The sequence below is a fragment of the Macaca nemestrina genome, chromosome 1 (genome assembly GCF_043159975.1).
Source record: "Macaca nemestrina isolate mMacNem1 chromosome 1, mMacNem.hap1, whole genome shotgun sequence".
Lineage (NCBI taxonomy): Eukaryota > Metazoa > Chordata > Mammalia > Primates > Cercopithecidae > Macaca > Macaca nemestrina.
Window position 1 is genome coordinate 41,706,622 of NC_092125.1, and position 13,624 is coordinate 41,720,245.

The following is a 13,624-nucleotide window of genomic DNA, read 5'->3' on the forward strand; positions in this document are numbered from 1 at the left end:
AGTGCTGTCAACTAGCTGTGTGGACCTGGAGCCCCAGTTTTCTCCCTGGGTCTCAGGTTCCTCAGCAGAACAGGTATGGGACTAGTTGATGTCCAAGGCCTTTCTAGCACTAATATTCAATGCAGAGCCATATAATCTGGAGTACTTCTCTTAGAAACTTCTAAAAATACAAAACTTTCTCTCCCACTGCAAAATCTGACTGCAGTAGGACTGAATCAACTGTTGGTAAGGCTTTCCTTCAGCCGGGTAAGCTTCTGACTTCTTTGGGAACCCATATTGCCTCCAGTTTCTGGTGTCGGCTGCCACCTGCTGGTTAACTTCCATAAGAACAGCTAAAACCTAGGGAAATAAAGAGAGCTGCTCTGCCTCACGTGGTTATAGAGTGACTAGGTCACACTGAGTCACCGATAGGCGTCTACCACTGATGGGGACTCGAGTACTTACACCAGGAATGAGATACATGTGTGCTGTGGGCTGTTGTGGAGGAAATAACTGCAGTCTATCAGTCTTAATATCTACCTCTGCTTTGAAAATTACAAAGCTGTTGACCAGCGTTCTAATCTGTTTTCTTCTGGGGTATGTTTACTCTTCCAGCTCTCTGAGTCCTCCTCATCCTGTTCTTCTATCCATTCCATGGACACAAATTCCTCAGGGATGTCTTCCTTAATGAACCCCCTCTCTTCCCCTCCGTCCTGCAACAACAACCCCAAAATCCACAAGCGCTCTGTCTCGGTGACATCCATTACCTCGACTGTGCTGCCTCCTGTTTACAACCAACAGAACGAAGACACGTGCATCATCCGCATCAGTGTGGAAGACAACAATGGCAACATGTACAAGAGCATCATGGTGAGGAGCAAGCCCTGACCCGGGAGCGGGCTTCCATTTAGATTGTGTGTCTGTGTCTATCAGCCGCTCAGACTAACCGCCCTAAATATGCACACACAATATTAGCATATACATATGTGCATTCACACAGAAGGGATGTGTGTCAGTTCCAGGTCTCCCTGGGCATAGATGCTGAGTGATGTATGTATATAAAATATATATACATATATGTGTACACACACAGTGTATATAGGATATAATTTTCACATCTTAAAGAAATGCTAAAACGTGTTTGTTTAGGTCAGTATTAGCCTTTTGAAAATTCTCAATTTGGGTGACTGTGTCAATGTGCTCCAAGGAGTATGCCACTGCTTCACACGTTTCTGGAAGCCTTCCTATGGAATTGTATGTCTGGTTTTATCATTGAATTTCCACACATTCTTAGCAGTGTACTCCCCTGATGGCAAATTTTTGTCATTTAGTCATTTGGATCAAACCTAGTTAATAAAGTGGATGATCAAGCTAGAAATACAGTTTGGGTTAATGAGCAATGATGCTTATAAAATGAGACCAGCCTTTTTGAGCTTCTTGTAAAATCTGTATGTTTCTGAGGACAATTACAAATAATGGCCGTCTTTTGGGAATACACACAGAGCCTCTCATGGCGATAACCTCGGGTATGTGAGGTCTGGTATGTTTATCACAAGAATATAAACTCCTTAGTTTATGGGAGATAATCGTGTGTTAGAAATCACATTATCCTTTGTAGCAAAATCCCACAGCTAATTCCACATCTCTCCTCATCTTTATGACTCGCCTCTTTGAAGGCACACTGAGTGCTTACAAGCGCAGGTCTGAATATGGCATAAGTGGTATGGAGGCTCCACATAAAAGCTTTGCTAAAGCATTTATTGAATCAACACAATATCAAACATTGTGTACTAGTCATTAGATCAGGCTTGGGGGATAGGGAGATGAGTGAGACATTTCTACCTTTGAGTTTGTTTTAATCAGAAAGGGAGCTCACAAAGCATTATTCCCAATGTACAAAATAACAGAGCCAAGATCAGGTTGTAAAGGGCCTTATGGCCCACACAGAGGAGTGTGTTAATCCTGCAGGCAATAGGGTCTTGTTGCAGGTTTTTAAGTAGTGATGGGATTTGCTCATTAAGAAAGTCATGGCATTGTGTTTGCTGGAGTGTGGGGGTAGATTGGAGGTGGGGAAGCAAGTTAGGAAGCTGGTGTCATGTTCCATGTAGGAGAGGATAAGGGCTTGAATGACAGTCATGTGGCTGGAGATGGTGAGGATTTTTGAAAGCTTTTGATGAGGTAGAATTGTAGAATCCATTCATTTAGTTACCAACTCTTTGGTTACTGTTGTGGAGGACTAGAGGCTGTCTGGGCAGTTGGTGGGTCTGTGAGATATGAACTACCAGAGCAGGATATTTCAGGGACGTTGAAATCAGAGGTACCAGTATGACATCAGATGGCATTGTCTGATAGATGGTCAGAAACATGGGTGCAAAGCTGGTGCTGAGATCAAAATTGGGAGTTGTCAAGCCCCACGGGGGGATGCGGTCTTGCGAGAGTGAGTGTAGGATGAGGCAGAATGCAAGTGGTAACGCGGGAGCGGCTAATAAAGGAGCACCCGAGAGGTAGAGGAAGCACAGGGAAGCCAAGGTCCTCCATGTGGTTACTGTCTTCTCAGCATGGTCTGTTCCCCTGGCACCTCTTACTTGCGCCAACCAGAGAGAACTTCCACTGTGTAACTCTGCGGTGTCTCTGAATTGTAGCATGGATTTGTACACCAGACAGTTATGTTTTGGGACTTGCCTGGTCAGCGTGCACTCTGCTCAGTCTGGGGAGAGCTGTGAGTGGCTGAACTGCACGAACCCCTACTGCCCAGGAGGAGTCATAGGTTGTGCATGCTGTCTGAGTGTTGGGAGGGTAGTGAGCAGAAGATCCCCTGCCCCCTGCCCGGAGATTCCTCCTTCCCCAGCAAATGGGCTGCCTCTGTGAGAATCACCTCTCCTGCCAACCCCTTCCTGTGGCCCTTCATATTTCACCAGGTGGTGCCACTCCCCTTTCATGAGAATCCTGCATGTGTCACAGGCTTGATCTGGAGAGATGACACAGTGCTCTTGTGCTCTTGTTTTCATCGTTAGGCCTCTCAGGAGAAACTTGGCTCTACAGGAAGTCCCTTTGTGAAATGTATTATACTGTGTGCTATTGACCAGAGGATGGAAATAAATCAGTCCAGGTTCAGGGGAGACTAGCAGTTCTCAAACTTTTTGTTTTCGGGACCCCTTTGTACTCTGAAACAGCATTGAATATTCCGAAGAGCTTCAGACTATGTGGGTTATATCTGTTGATATTTACCACATTAGATATTTAAACTGAGAAACTTTCAAAGTGTTGATTCATTCATTTAAAATAACAATAATGAACACATTGCACGTTAATGTAAATTTTATTTTTTAATGAAAAATATCTATTTTTATCCAAAAATTATTGAGCGAGAAGAGTGGCATTGTTTTCCATTTCTGTAAGCCTGTTAAAATGCGAGTGAGACTGGCTTTGTTTTGTTTTGTTTTGACTGTGAGTGCAGTGTACTGAAGAATACAGTGACAGCTACTAGACTTGTAGTTAGGAGCCACTGTACCGATTTGTGCTACGGTGCCAGCACTTCCATCCACCATAGCTTCTGCAGTACATGCAAATGTCCACACAAAGAAAAGACAAACAGCATCTTAGTATTGTCATGAAAATAATTTTGGTTTCATGGATCCCCTCATGGATTTGAGGGCCCCACGGGCCAGAGATTGCACACTGAGAACTGGTGGCCTGGAGGACTTGCTTCACAAGAGCAACTCATGTCCCTGGAATCTGAGGCCCTTCCATAGAAAGTAGGAGAGACAGCAATTAGCCCTTGTAAAATTACCTCCTCAGTGACCATGGAAAAATGTCTTCTACCACTGAGCCCATCACTCTTTCGAAATGATCTTTCTCTCCATTATGTCAATCACAGAGTCAGTCTCCCAAAATCCCTTACACAGGGAATGCAGTATTTCTGTCACAGGAAAGTCAACGAAGGTGACACCAAAGCGTCGTTCAGTACCGTGCGTTCAGTACAGCAGTCACTGGCCCCGGGTGGCGATGGAGCGTTTGAAATGGGGATACTCCAAATTGAAATGAGCCGTGCGGGTAAACTCTATGCCAGATTTTGAACACTTAGTACAAAAAAGTAAAATACTGCGTTAACAATTTTTGTACTAATTATATATGCTGATGTAATATTTGGGGTGCTCAAGTTAAATATCACTTTTTAAAAACCTTTTTCTTTTTTGAGACGGAGTCTCACACTGTGGCCCAGGCTGGAGTGCAGTGGTGCAATCTTGGCTCACTGCAACCTCCGCCTCCCGGGTTCACGCCATTCTCCTGCCTCAGCCTCCTGAGTAGCTGGGGTTACAGGCACCCACCACCACACCTTGCTAACTTTTTTGTATTTTTAGTAGAGACGGGGTTTCACCATATTGGCCAGGATGATCTCAAGCTCCTGACCTCGTGATCCACCCGCCTCGGCCTCTCAGAGTGCTAGGATTACAGGCATGAGCCACCACAGCCATCCTAAAAACTTTTTAATTGTGGCTGCTAGAAACTTAAAATGAAATATGTGGCTCACATTCGATACTTACGAGTGCTAGTTCCGTCTATCCGCATAAGGATGGCTGCTTGAGCTGGGAATCCTCATTGTAATCATCAGTTCCATTCAGCATGGCTTTCATGGTACAAAGTAATAAACACCCAAGGGAAAGCCCTTGGTCATCTTGTCCTCATTTGAACATACCTGGGGAAGTTTAAGGTAAGGAGAATGCAGGTAGCATGGCTGGGTCATATAACTTACCCACCTTAGCCTGACCTGCATCCCTTGAGGAGAGATCTTCTCCTTTAGCCTTCTGCTACTAGTTCAGTGTGACCCAGCTTTGGGAGCATTTTCTTCATACTATCAAAAAGCATGTGTTCCTCATTTAGAATTTTGTGTGCACCTACTTTTCCTTTGTAAATGAATATGCCAGATGTTTTGGTATCAGACACATGAACAAGATCTTTGCTGCTTACAAGGACCCCTTTGTAATGCACATTGTGTACTGAATCACAAACACCAGCTGCTGCCCCAGATCAGAGCCAGGCATCTCGGCACTGCCATCCTCAGGCACACAATGGCAGTTTCTTGGAGGAAATGAGGCTTCTGTATGTGTCGAGGATGGTCGTAGGGGGCTTTCTTTCTATAGTTCTCTTGCCCCCTGGTAAGAACAGCTTTTTATTTTTTAAGTAAGAATAATCTGAGTTTTCATTCACTTCTTTCAAATTTAAAGAAATCACCCAAGATACGGTACATAAGTCTGCTTTCTTTTCATGTTGCTCTGCACACCCTGCAAATAGTTGGGTGGCAGGCAGAGAGGTGAAGGGGGGAACATCAGAATTGGGAATGAGGGAAACCTTTAACTTGTGCTTTTAAAACACCTACAAGTTCATGTTTATTGAAGCATAATTTGCATATATTTACATATGCAGATCTTAAATGTTTGATTCTTTGAGTTTTAATAACTATATATATCTATGAAACTACTACCCCAAATCTTGATAAAGAACATTTCCATCTCGCCTGCCAGATTCCCTGTGCCCTTTCCAATCAATCCCCTCTTAACCTAGAGGTTCATTTTCTAATGCCACAGATTCGTTTTTCCTTTTTTTGAAAGAATAGACGCCACTGGTGTGTAATCTTTTGTGTCTACTTTCTTTTGCCCAAGAAGATGTTTGTGAGATTCGTCTGCATTGTTGCATGTGCCAGTTCTTAGTTCCTTTCAGTTGCTCAGTAGGAGTCTATTATGAATGTACTACGATTTATTCTCTTTTCCTGTTGATGGAGATTCAGATTGATTCAGTTTTTAGCTATTGTGAATAAATCTGCTATGAATGTTTGTGTACAAGTCCTTTTGTGGACATAGTTTTTATTCTGCTTGGTAAATGCCTGGGAGTGGGACTGCTGAATCACAGGTTCACCTGTACTTTTTGAAATGGTCAGTGGGCAGAACTGTGACTGTTTTTATCCTGTGGGTTGTAACCAGTGCCATAGAAGCAGTTCAACATGGGAGGATAATGTTGGGCCAGGACTAATAATGCTTTACATTTTTCACAATTCCCTCATATATATTCTTTCACGGGAACTTCAACCACTGTGGAGGAGATTGGCAAGGAAAGTGTTCTCTCCATTTCAATAGCGGATGATGCTGCGACTCAAAGATTAGGTGACTCGCCCATCGTCTGTGGCTACTAAGGGTAGAACCAGGACTAGAAACCAGGGATCCTGGCTCTTGGTCCAGTTCCAATTCCACAAGTCCATTCTTTCTGGAAAGGCATCACAACACAAGATGGCAAGAATGAGAGGGTCAGGAGAACTCCCTCAGGAAATGTGAAGCTAAGTACTTTACAAACCTGTTCATTGTCTTTGCAGTTGACGAGCCAAGATAAAACCCCTGCAGTGATCCAGAGAGCCATGCTGAAGCACAATCTGGACTCAGACCCCGCCGAGGAGTACGAGCTGGTGCAGGTCATCTCGGAGGACAAAGGTGGGCATCCTTCCGAGACAGGCGTGTTCCTTCCCAGGGCAGGTGGCTAGCACATGTCCACAGCGCTCCGCACTTAGAAGGCAGAAAATGGATACGTACTGTTTTATCGGGACCTCGTGGTGGTTTTTGATAGTGCAAGGGTGAACAACCGTGCCATCACCTCACTTGTAGAATTAAGTATCTCAAAGCCCTCCCTGATTCCCCAGCTCTTGTTTTTCTTGCAATTTTGACTAGTATTTCTTCTGCCCAGTCTTTCTGAGCTCTTCAAACACTTTTCTAGGAAGAAGTGTCTCCCTGCGCCAGGAGGCAGAGGGTAGGGGAGTCTGTTGGGCATCGCAGGTGGCCACACACCTCCTTTACCCAAGAATGTGTTTCTAAGTTGTGTGTGAATCTGAAATTTAGCAGTTCCTATAATAATTTCTCATCGTTCCAGTTAATCATGTAGGAGAGTTATTTTCTTTATTCATGATCAATTTAAAAATAACACAAACCTCTAACTTGAAGGTGATTTAACTCACATTTATTGAGGCAAAGAATTGGTAATCTATGAAAGGCTTCAATATGCCTGGGAACATGTTATTTAAAGAAATATCTTTTATGGAAGACTTTTTGGGCAAATAATCACCTTTGCATGTGTCTGTCTGCTAATATGAATTTGGGGACTGCATTTGTTGAGAGAAGAAAACAGGCTGGTAGATAACTCCTCTGTACTTTGTCACTTCACAGACAGTGACTGTCAGGATAGGTCTCTTCTCCAAGTGCAGAAGGAGCAGCAAATATTGTTGACCAAAGCCAACCCTTTCTGCCACCAGACCCCAAACTGTCCATTGCAGCCACCTTAAGTAGTCCTCTGCTTACCAACAAGCAGCGTCCCCTATCAGTGAGAAGCATTCCACAAGCTAGGCTCTAGGATCAACATAGCACCCCGGGCTCTATCGCTGGGTAGAGGAGAGTGGCTGAAATTACAATACTGCCTTCTCCTAGAGATTGAAAGCTACAGCCTCTGGGGAAATTCTTTTTCAGTTTCCTCTTGGAACTTTTCTCATTCATTCAGCTGAGGCTTAGGCTGTGGGGCAACACTTTCTCAGTTATAACCTTTTAATGTAGTTATAGTTATAATTCTAAGCCTAAAAAATGGTCTCAAGTTGTACCATTTTTTTTTACAACACGGCACTAAGGTGAGGCTGGTGGGTCTAAAGGTCCGGGAGTCTCGAGGGGTAGCCAGGACCCAGTGTTGCCCCTCAGCTGTGTGATCCTAAATGCAAGCTGCTGGACCCCCTGGGCCTTGGTCCTTAATTAGAGACAATACCCTGCTGGTTCTTCATAGGTCACAAGGCGATTCTGAAGAGAACAAGAAATCATGTACCTGAACATGGGGAGATGCTAAATGATATATAACTGTGAGGACTATTATTACTGACCCACGAGTATGTGGGCAGCAGCATGGGACACTCTGAGGGGGTTGTTCTCCACTGAGCCTTTGTGCACAGAATGTACAAGAGCCACTTGGAACCTGCTCATATCAGTCTTGCTGTTGGATCTCAGTGTTTGAAGTTGAATTAAGACTCACTTTGTCCAGTTTTACAACCATATGCCTCTGTGATTGCCTCCCTCACCCCACTACCACAGAGCTAGACTTGTACATTTTACCTTTTTAAATTCCATTTGTTTTTTTCAAATGCTCATTACACTTGAGTGCTAAATACTGTATACTTTCTTGTGGCGATTCCTCAAGGATCTAGAACCAGAGATGCCATTTGACCCAGCAATTCCATTACTGGGTATATACCCAAAGGATTATAAATCATTCTACTATAAAGACACATGCATATGTATGTTTATTGCAGCACTATTCACAATAGCAAAACCTGGAACCAACCCGAATGCCCATCAATGATAGACTGGATAAAGAAAATGTGGCACATATACACCGTGGAATACTATGCAGCCATAAAAAAGGATGAGTTCATGTCCTTTGCAGGGACATGGATGAAGCTGGAAACCGTCATTCTTGGGAAACTAACACAGGAACAGAAAACCAAGCACTGCATGTTCTCACTCATAAGTGGGAGTTGAACAATGAGAACACATGGACACAGGGAGGGGAACATCACATGCCAGGGCCTGTCGCAGGGTGGAGGACTAGAGTAGGGATAGCATTAGGAGAAATAACTAATGTAGATGATGGATTGATGGGTGCAGCAAACCACCATGGCACGTGTATACCTATGTAACAAACCTGCACGTTCTGCACGTGTACCCCAGACCTTAAAGTACAGTAAAAATAAAATAAAAAATAAAAATAAAAGTGAGGCCGGGCATGGTGGCTCACACCTGTAATCCCAGCACTTTGAGAGACCAAGGCAGGTAGATCATGTGAGGTCAGGAGTTCGAGACCAGCCTGGCCAACATGGTGAAACTCGTCTCTACTAAAAATACAAAAAACATTACAAAGAAAAAAAAAAGTAGCCAGGCGTGGTTGCGGTCGCCTGTAATCCCAGCTACTCAGCAGGCTGAGACAGGAGAATCGCTTGAACCCGGGAGGCAGAGGTTGCAGTGAGCTGACATTGTGCCACTGCACTGCAGCCTGGGCAGCAAGAGTGAAACTCCATCTCAAAAAATAAAATAATAATAATAATAAATAACTTAAATAAACAAATAAAATAAAATAAAATAACATAAAACTGAGTCAAAATAACTTTGCTTTGATGATTTCATATTACACTTGGAACAATCCTTGTTTGAAAATTACAGATGTCTAGTTGGGAATCATTGAAGTTGAAAATAGTTTAAATATTAAAAGATACATAGGAAGGGGAACATCACACACTGGGGCCTGTCAGGGGGTGGGGGAAAAGGGGAGGGAGAGCGTTAGGACAAATGCCTAATGCATGCAGGGCTTAAAACCTAGGTGACAGGTTGATAGGTGCAGCACATGTATACCTATGTAACAAACCTGCACGTTCTGCACATGTATCCCAGAACTTAAAGTAAAATACAGTAAAATAAAGATATGCATGTTCAGCACATGTATCCCGAAACTTAAAGTAAAATTAAAAAAAGAAAAAAAGATACACACTTTCCTACATGGGGAATAAAATACTTGTTTGATGGGATTACTTCAAAAAAATTTTAATATTTCAAGTAGAATTCTGGAGTGCTGTAGATTTTCTGTTTTTTCCATGTCATTGGATTCTCTTAGTCTTTGAGAAAATCTGCATACTGGGGTGGGAAATGGACTGCAGGAGAAAGGAAACCTGAGTTCAAATCCCAGTTCTGCCATTCAGTAGCTGCCATCTTGGGAATTTTCTTTAACTTTTCTTGGTCTCTGTTTCCTACTGTACTTTTTTTCTAGCTTTAACATTTTCTCTTGGAACATGTAGTTCATGGAGTGAATTTCTAAAATCTCATTTGTACTAATTTTTAGAATTGGGATTGAGAAGCTGGGGTCAGTTTTCGGGGCGGTGGTGGTCACTGTCTGGTTCAGGTCACGTTCCAGACACGAAGGGCCATAGTCCCATTCTTGTGTCTGGGCGAGGTTTACAGCTGCCATTGTCAGTGCTGAGCGGAGCTCCACAAGCTGACCACCTTATCTTTCCTTATCTTTTTCAGAACTTGTGATTCCAGACTCAGCCAATGTCTTTTATGCCATGAACAGCCAAGTGAACTTTGACTTCATTTTGCGCAAAAAGAACTGCATGGAAGAACAAGTGAAACTGCGTAGCCGGACCAGCTTGACATTGCCCAGGACAGCTAAACGGGGCTGCTGGAGTAACAGACACAGCAAAATCACCCTCTGAAGGGAGGGACCAATGGCCCCTTGTTTGCCAAAGGCAGACAGGCCGGGGCTGAGAACAGGCTGTGGTGATTGCAGTTACCATCCAGTGTTCCAGGATCATTGGTGAAGTCAGCAGATATTTACTGAGTTCCTGTGGCGTGCAGAGCGCTATGATAGGCATTGTGGGGAAATTGGAAATGAATTTGACATGAAAAGGATGAATGATTCACTGATTCTCTTTGACTTATTTGAGACTAAAATGCAGAATTACCCACATTTAAAAAATATATATATGCACACATATTTGGTATGCATGTGTATATATATGAAAATATATAAGAGGAACTTTAGGGGATAGTACGGACTATGGAAAAACAAATTTGCACAATGGCCTGGGAAGCTGAGGTCACTTTTTACAGGGAAATAGAAGAAACTGAGAACTTAGTCTCGTATCTTCCGAGTGAATGGAATCAGTCCTGGGAATAGAGAGTGTCCTTTGTGCCAGTATTACAAGAAGCCCAAACTTTATTTTTATAAAGGGAGAAGATGACTTTCTCAATCAAGTGCCATCAGATAAAAACAACTGCAGAGGCTGGAACTGCCACAGGCTGCATGAAAGGCCACTTTGAAAAGGGTTTGGATGAGCTGGTGGCCTTCAACCTCTGCCTGCATCTGCCGCTTTCTGCTACCCCAGGGAGGCCAGGAGGAGCTTCGGAGGACCATTGCCCCACTGGTCTAGCCATCACGACACCTCTGGAGGTGTCAAGCTCCTGAAACAAGCTAATTTCAGTTTCTGGCAACCCCGTGTATTTCTGTTTTCCCCTAAAGAACATATCATAATCATCGCACAAATAACCATGTTCTTTGGTAGTGAAGCCAGAAAAGAAAGCGCGAAAAGAATGGTGACTCATTTGGACTCTTATCTGTCTTGGAATGTCACTACTTCATTGCCTTCTCTGATTGCCTTTTGCATGTAAAACTATGTGTCTGGAGTCTTTTGCCATCTGGATCCTAGTACCTCTTTATTATGTGCAATTTGTTCCTCAGGTGTGGAAATTTCTACTGCAATTTACTACATTTGGTTAGTTTGAGCTTGTGAAAGATTTCTGAACAGTGATTGCCCTGTTAGTAGCCCCGCAGAAGATGTTTCCTGCTGATAGCAGCATCCTATTTTACTTATTAACTTTTATAGCATTACTGTGCCTAGTCATGGGGAAAGAGATGGGGCTGCATTGATTATCTGACTCATTCGTCTAAGAGGTACATTCTTCCAGATGGAATCAATAACTTTGGTTTTCAGGTTCCCATGCTTGCTATCACAGTATCACTGTTAAGTGACATTTTTGTCTCTCATAACACCATCACACTCTTCCTTCCAAGTCTGAGCTATGCTGGGGTTTGAACTAAAAGCCATATGTGGAATATTGACATGTGTAAGAAGCACTTTCAGAATGTTGTCCTTTTTAAGAAATGATTCTCAAAATACCAGTTTTTATTCCAAAAATAAAGAGAACAAACCCAGAATATGAAGTGCAGATTGTAACATGGAGCTATTTTTTTCCTAATCCAGTAATACAGCTCCTAACAGTTGTGCGGGATTTGTGTTACGTAAACAGCCATGTGAATTCTGCAAGAAACACCAGGGAAAGTTTAGAGATTTGTGGCAATGGACCGAAGAACAGGCCAGGAAGTCCTCCGATTTCCTTTGGTCTTTCCAGGAGATTGGACTACACATTGTAAAGACTGGGTTTCAGCTAGTCAAAAAGCACTTTCTTCTGTTTTCAATGCCTGATCAATTTGTGCTTCTGTGCTTGTCGGAGAGATGGCCAGGGTGGCAGCCCTCATGCAGGTTGAAGTACATGTAACCCCAGCCTGATATTCTTGGTGTGAAGGTCGAAAAGAAAATCGAAAACCATTGGCCTGGGTGAGGGTGTGGCCACCAAGACATAAGTGTTGTGCCCCTGTGCTCACCCTGTGTATTTATACTGTATATGTAGAGTCTAGATTTATATACTGCAATGTAAAAAAAAATATATATATATATATATATATATATTTACCTTTTTTAAAGACAATGGAAATCCCAAGTAGCTAAAACTTAGCCTCATTTATTTAATGCCACTTTAAATTGTCTTAAATTTGTTTCCTGGTGGACAGCCGGGTAATGCTTTTAGCTGCTCGCATGCTTGTCTTTCTGCATCTCCATCATCTGTTTACCTTTTGGTTAAACTAATAAACTAGTTTGGGACTTGGCTGGCATGTGCTGCCAGACCCAAAGGGATTGTATCTGGATTATTAACCAGGTGGGTTTTGGGTTCCAGGTGTGTCAATAAGCTTTTGGGAAGCCCACTGGATCGGTTGGAGGAGCACAGGGAAAGCCAGTGGCCGAGTCAGGTGGGATCCTTCCCACTGGCAAGTGTCACGAGCCTTTGGGGGGAAGAATGACTTCCTTAAGAAACTGCAGTCAGAGATGATGCCTTTGCTGGATTGCTGTCGCCCAGGCTCTGTCGCCCAGGCTGCGGTGCAGTGGTGCGATCTCGGCTCCCTGCAATCTCTGCTGCCCAAGTTCAAGCAATTCTCCTGCCTCAGTCTCCTGAGTGGCTGGTATTACAGGTGCACACCACCACACCCAGCTAGTTTTTGTATTTTTAGTAGAGGTGGGGTTTCACCATGTTGGTCATGCTGGTCTTGAGCTCCTGACTTCAGATGATCCACCCATCTCGGTCTCCCCAAGTGCTGGGATTACACTGCACCCAGCATGGGGACACTTAATAAAATCCAACTTAGAGTGAGGGTCCAAGTTAGCATTTTGTCGCTTTTCTGAGAGCCTTTCCCCGCTTTTTGTGATGGATAGCACCTGCATAGTCCTTGAAACCACCTATGGTGCCCTGGAACCCAGGGGGACCTCTATGGAGGGAGGAAAGGCATTCCTAAAAGAATTACACTTGCAATCGTTTGAAACTGATCCATGCAGTTTCCCCAAAGTCATTAGGTCTGAGGCCACATTCACTGCAGATGCACAGTATTGTCATTTATCATACTGTTAAAAAGTTTCCAGAATTATTTTCCAGTGGATTCCTAAATGGATCCAAATTATCCAATGTTCTGTGCCCTTGTGGAATTTTTAGAGGAAGCCAAGTAGATATTTAATAATAGGAAATTGATAATATGGGGTGGGGAAAAAAGGGAAATTTTGGTCTTTGGTCCTTGTTTTTTCAAGATCATTCTAAAAGCCTGTTTCCCTTGTTTTGCCTTTTTCTAGAAACTGGGCCTGGGTACATTTTGCCTGAAGGAATACTGTCTTAAACTTGTCTTCTTTGGAGCATTTGTAAATTCTCCTTGCAGCACAGGATCATTAGGAGGCATACAATATTGCCTTATGTGTCCT

At 43.3% G+C, this 13,624-nt stretch overlaps 1 protein-coding gene across 3 annotated transcripts in view; it reads left to right on the forward strand.

Annotated features, from left to right (window-relative positions):
- Window positions 1-12,517, forward strand: part of LOC105484570 (ral guanine nucleotide dissociation stimulator like 1) — a 298,051-nt gene extending 285,534 nt beyond the window's left edge. For all 3 annotated transcript variants that reach the window (XM_011746333.2, XM_011746336.2, XM_011746335.2), the window contains 3 exons: window positions 595-849; window positions 6,344-6,458; window positions 10,071-12,517. In XM_011746333.2, coding sequence (XP_011744635.1) covers window positions 595-849; window positions 6,344-6,458; window positions 10,071-10,258 — 558 coding nt within the window. In that variant the 3' untranslated portion in view covers window positions 10,259-12,517. The remainder of the gene's footprint in view (window positions 1-594; window positions 850-6,343; window positions 6,459-10,070) is intronic.
- The last annotated feature ends 1,107 nt before the right edge of the window (window positions 12,518-13,624 follow it).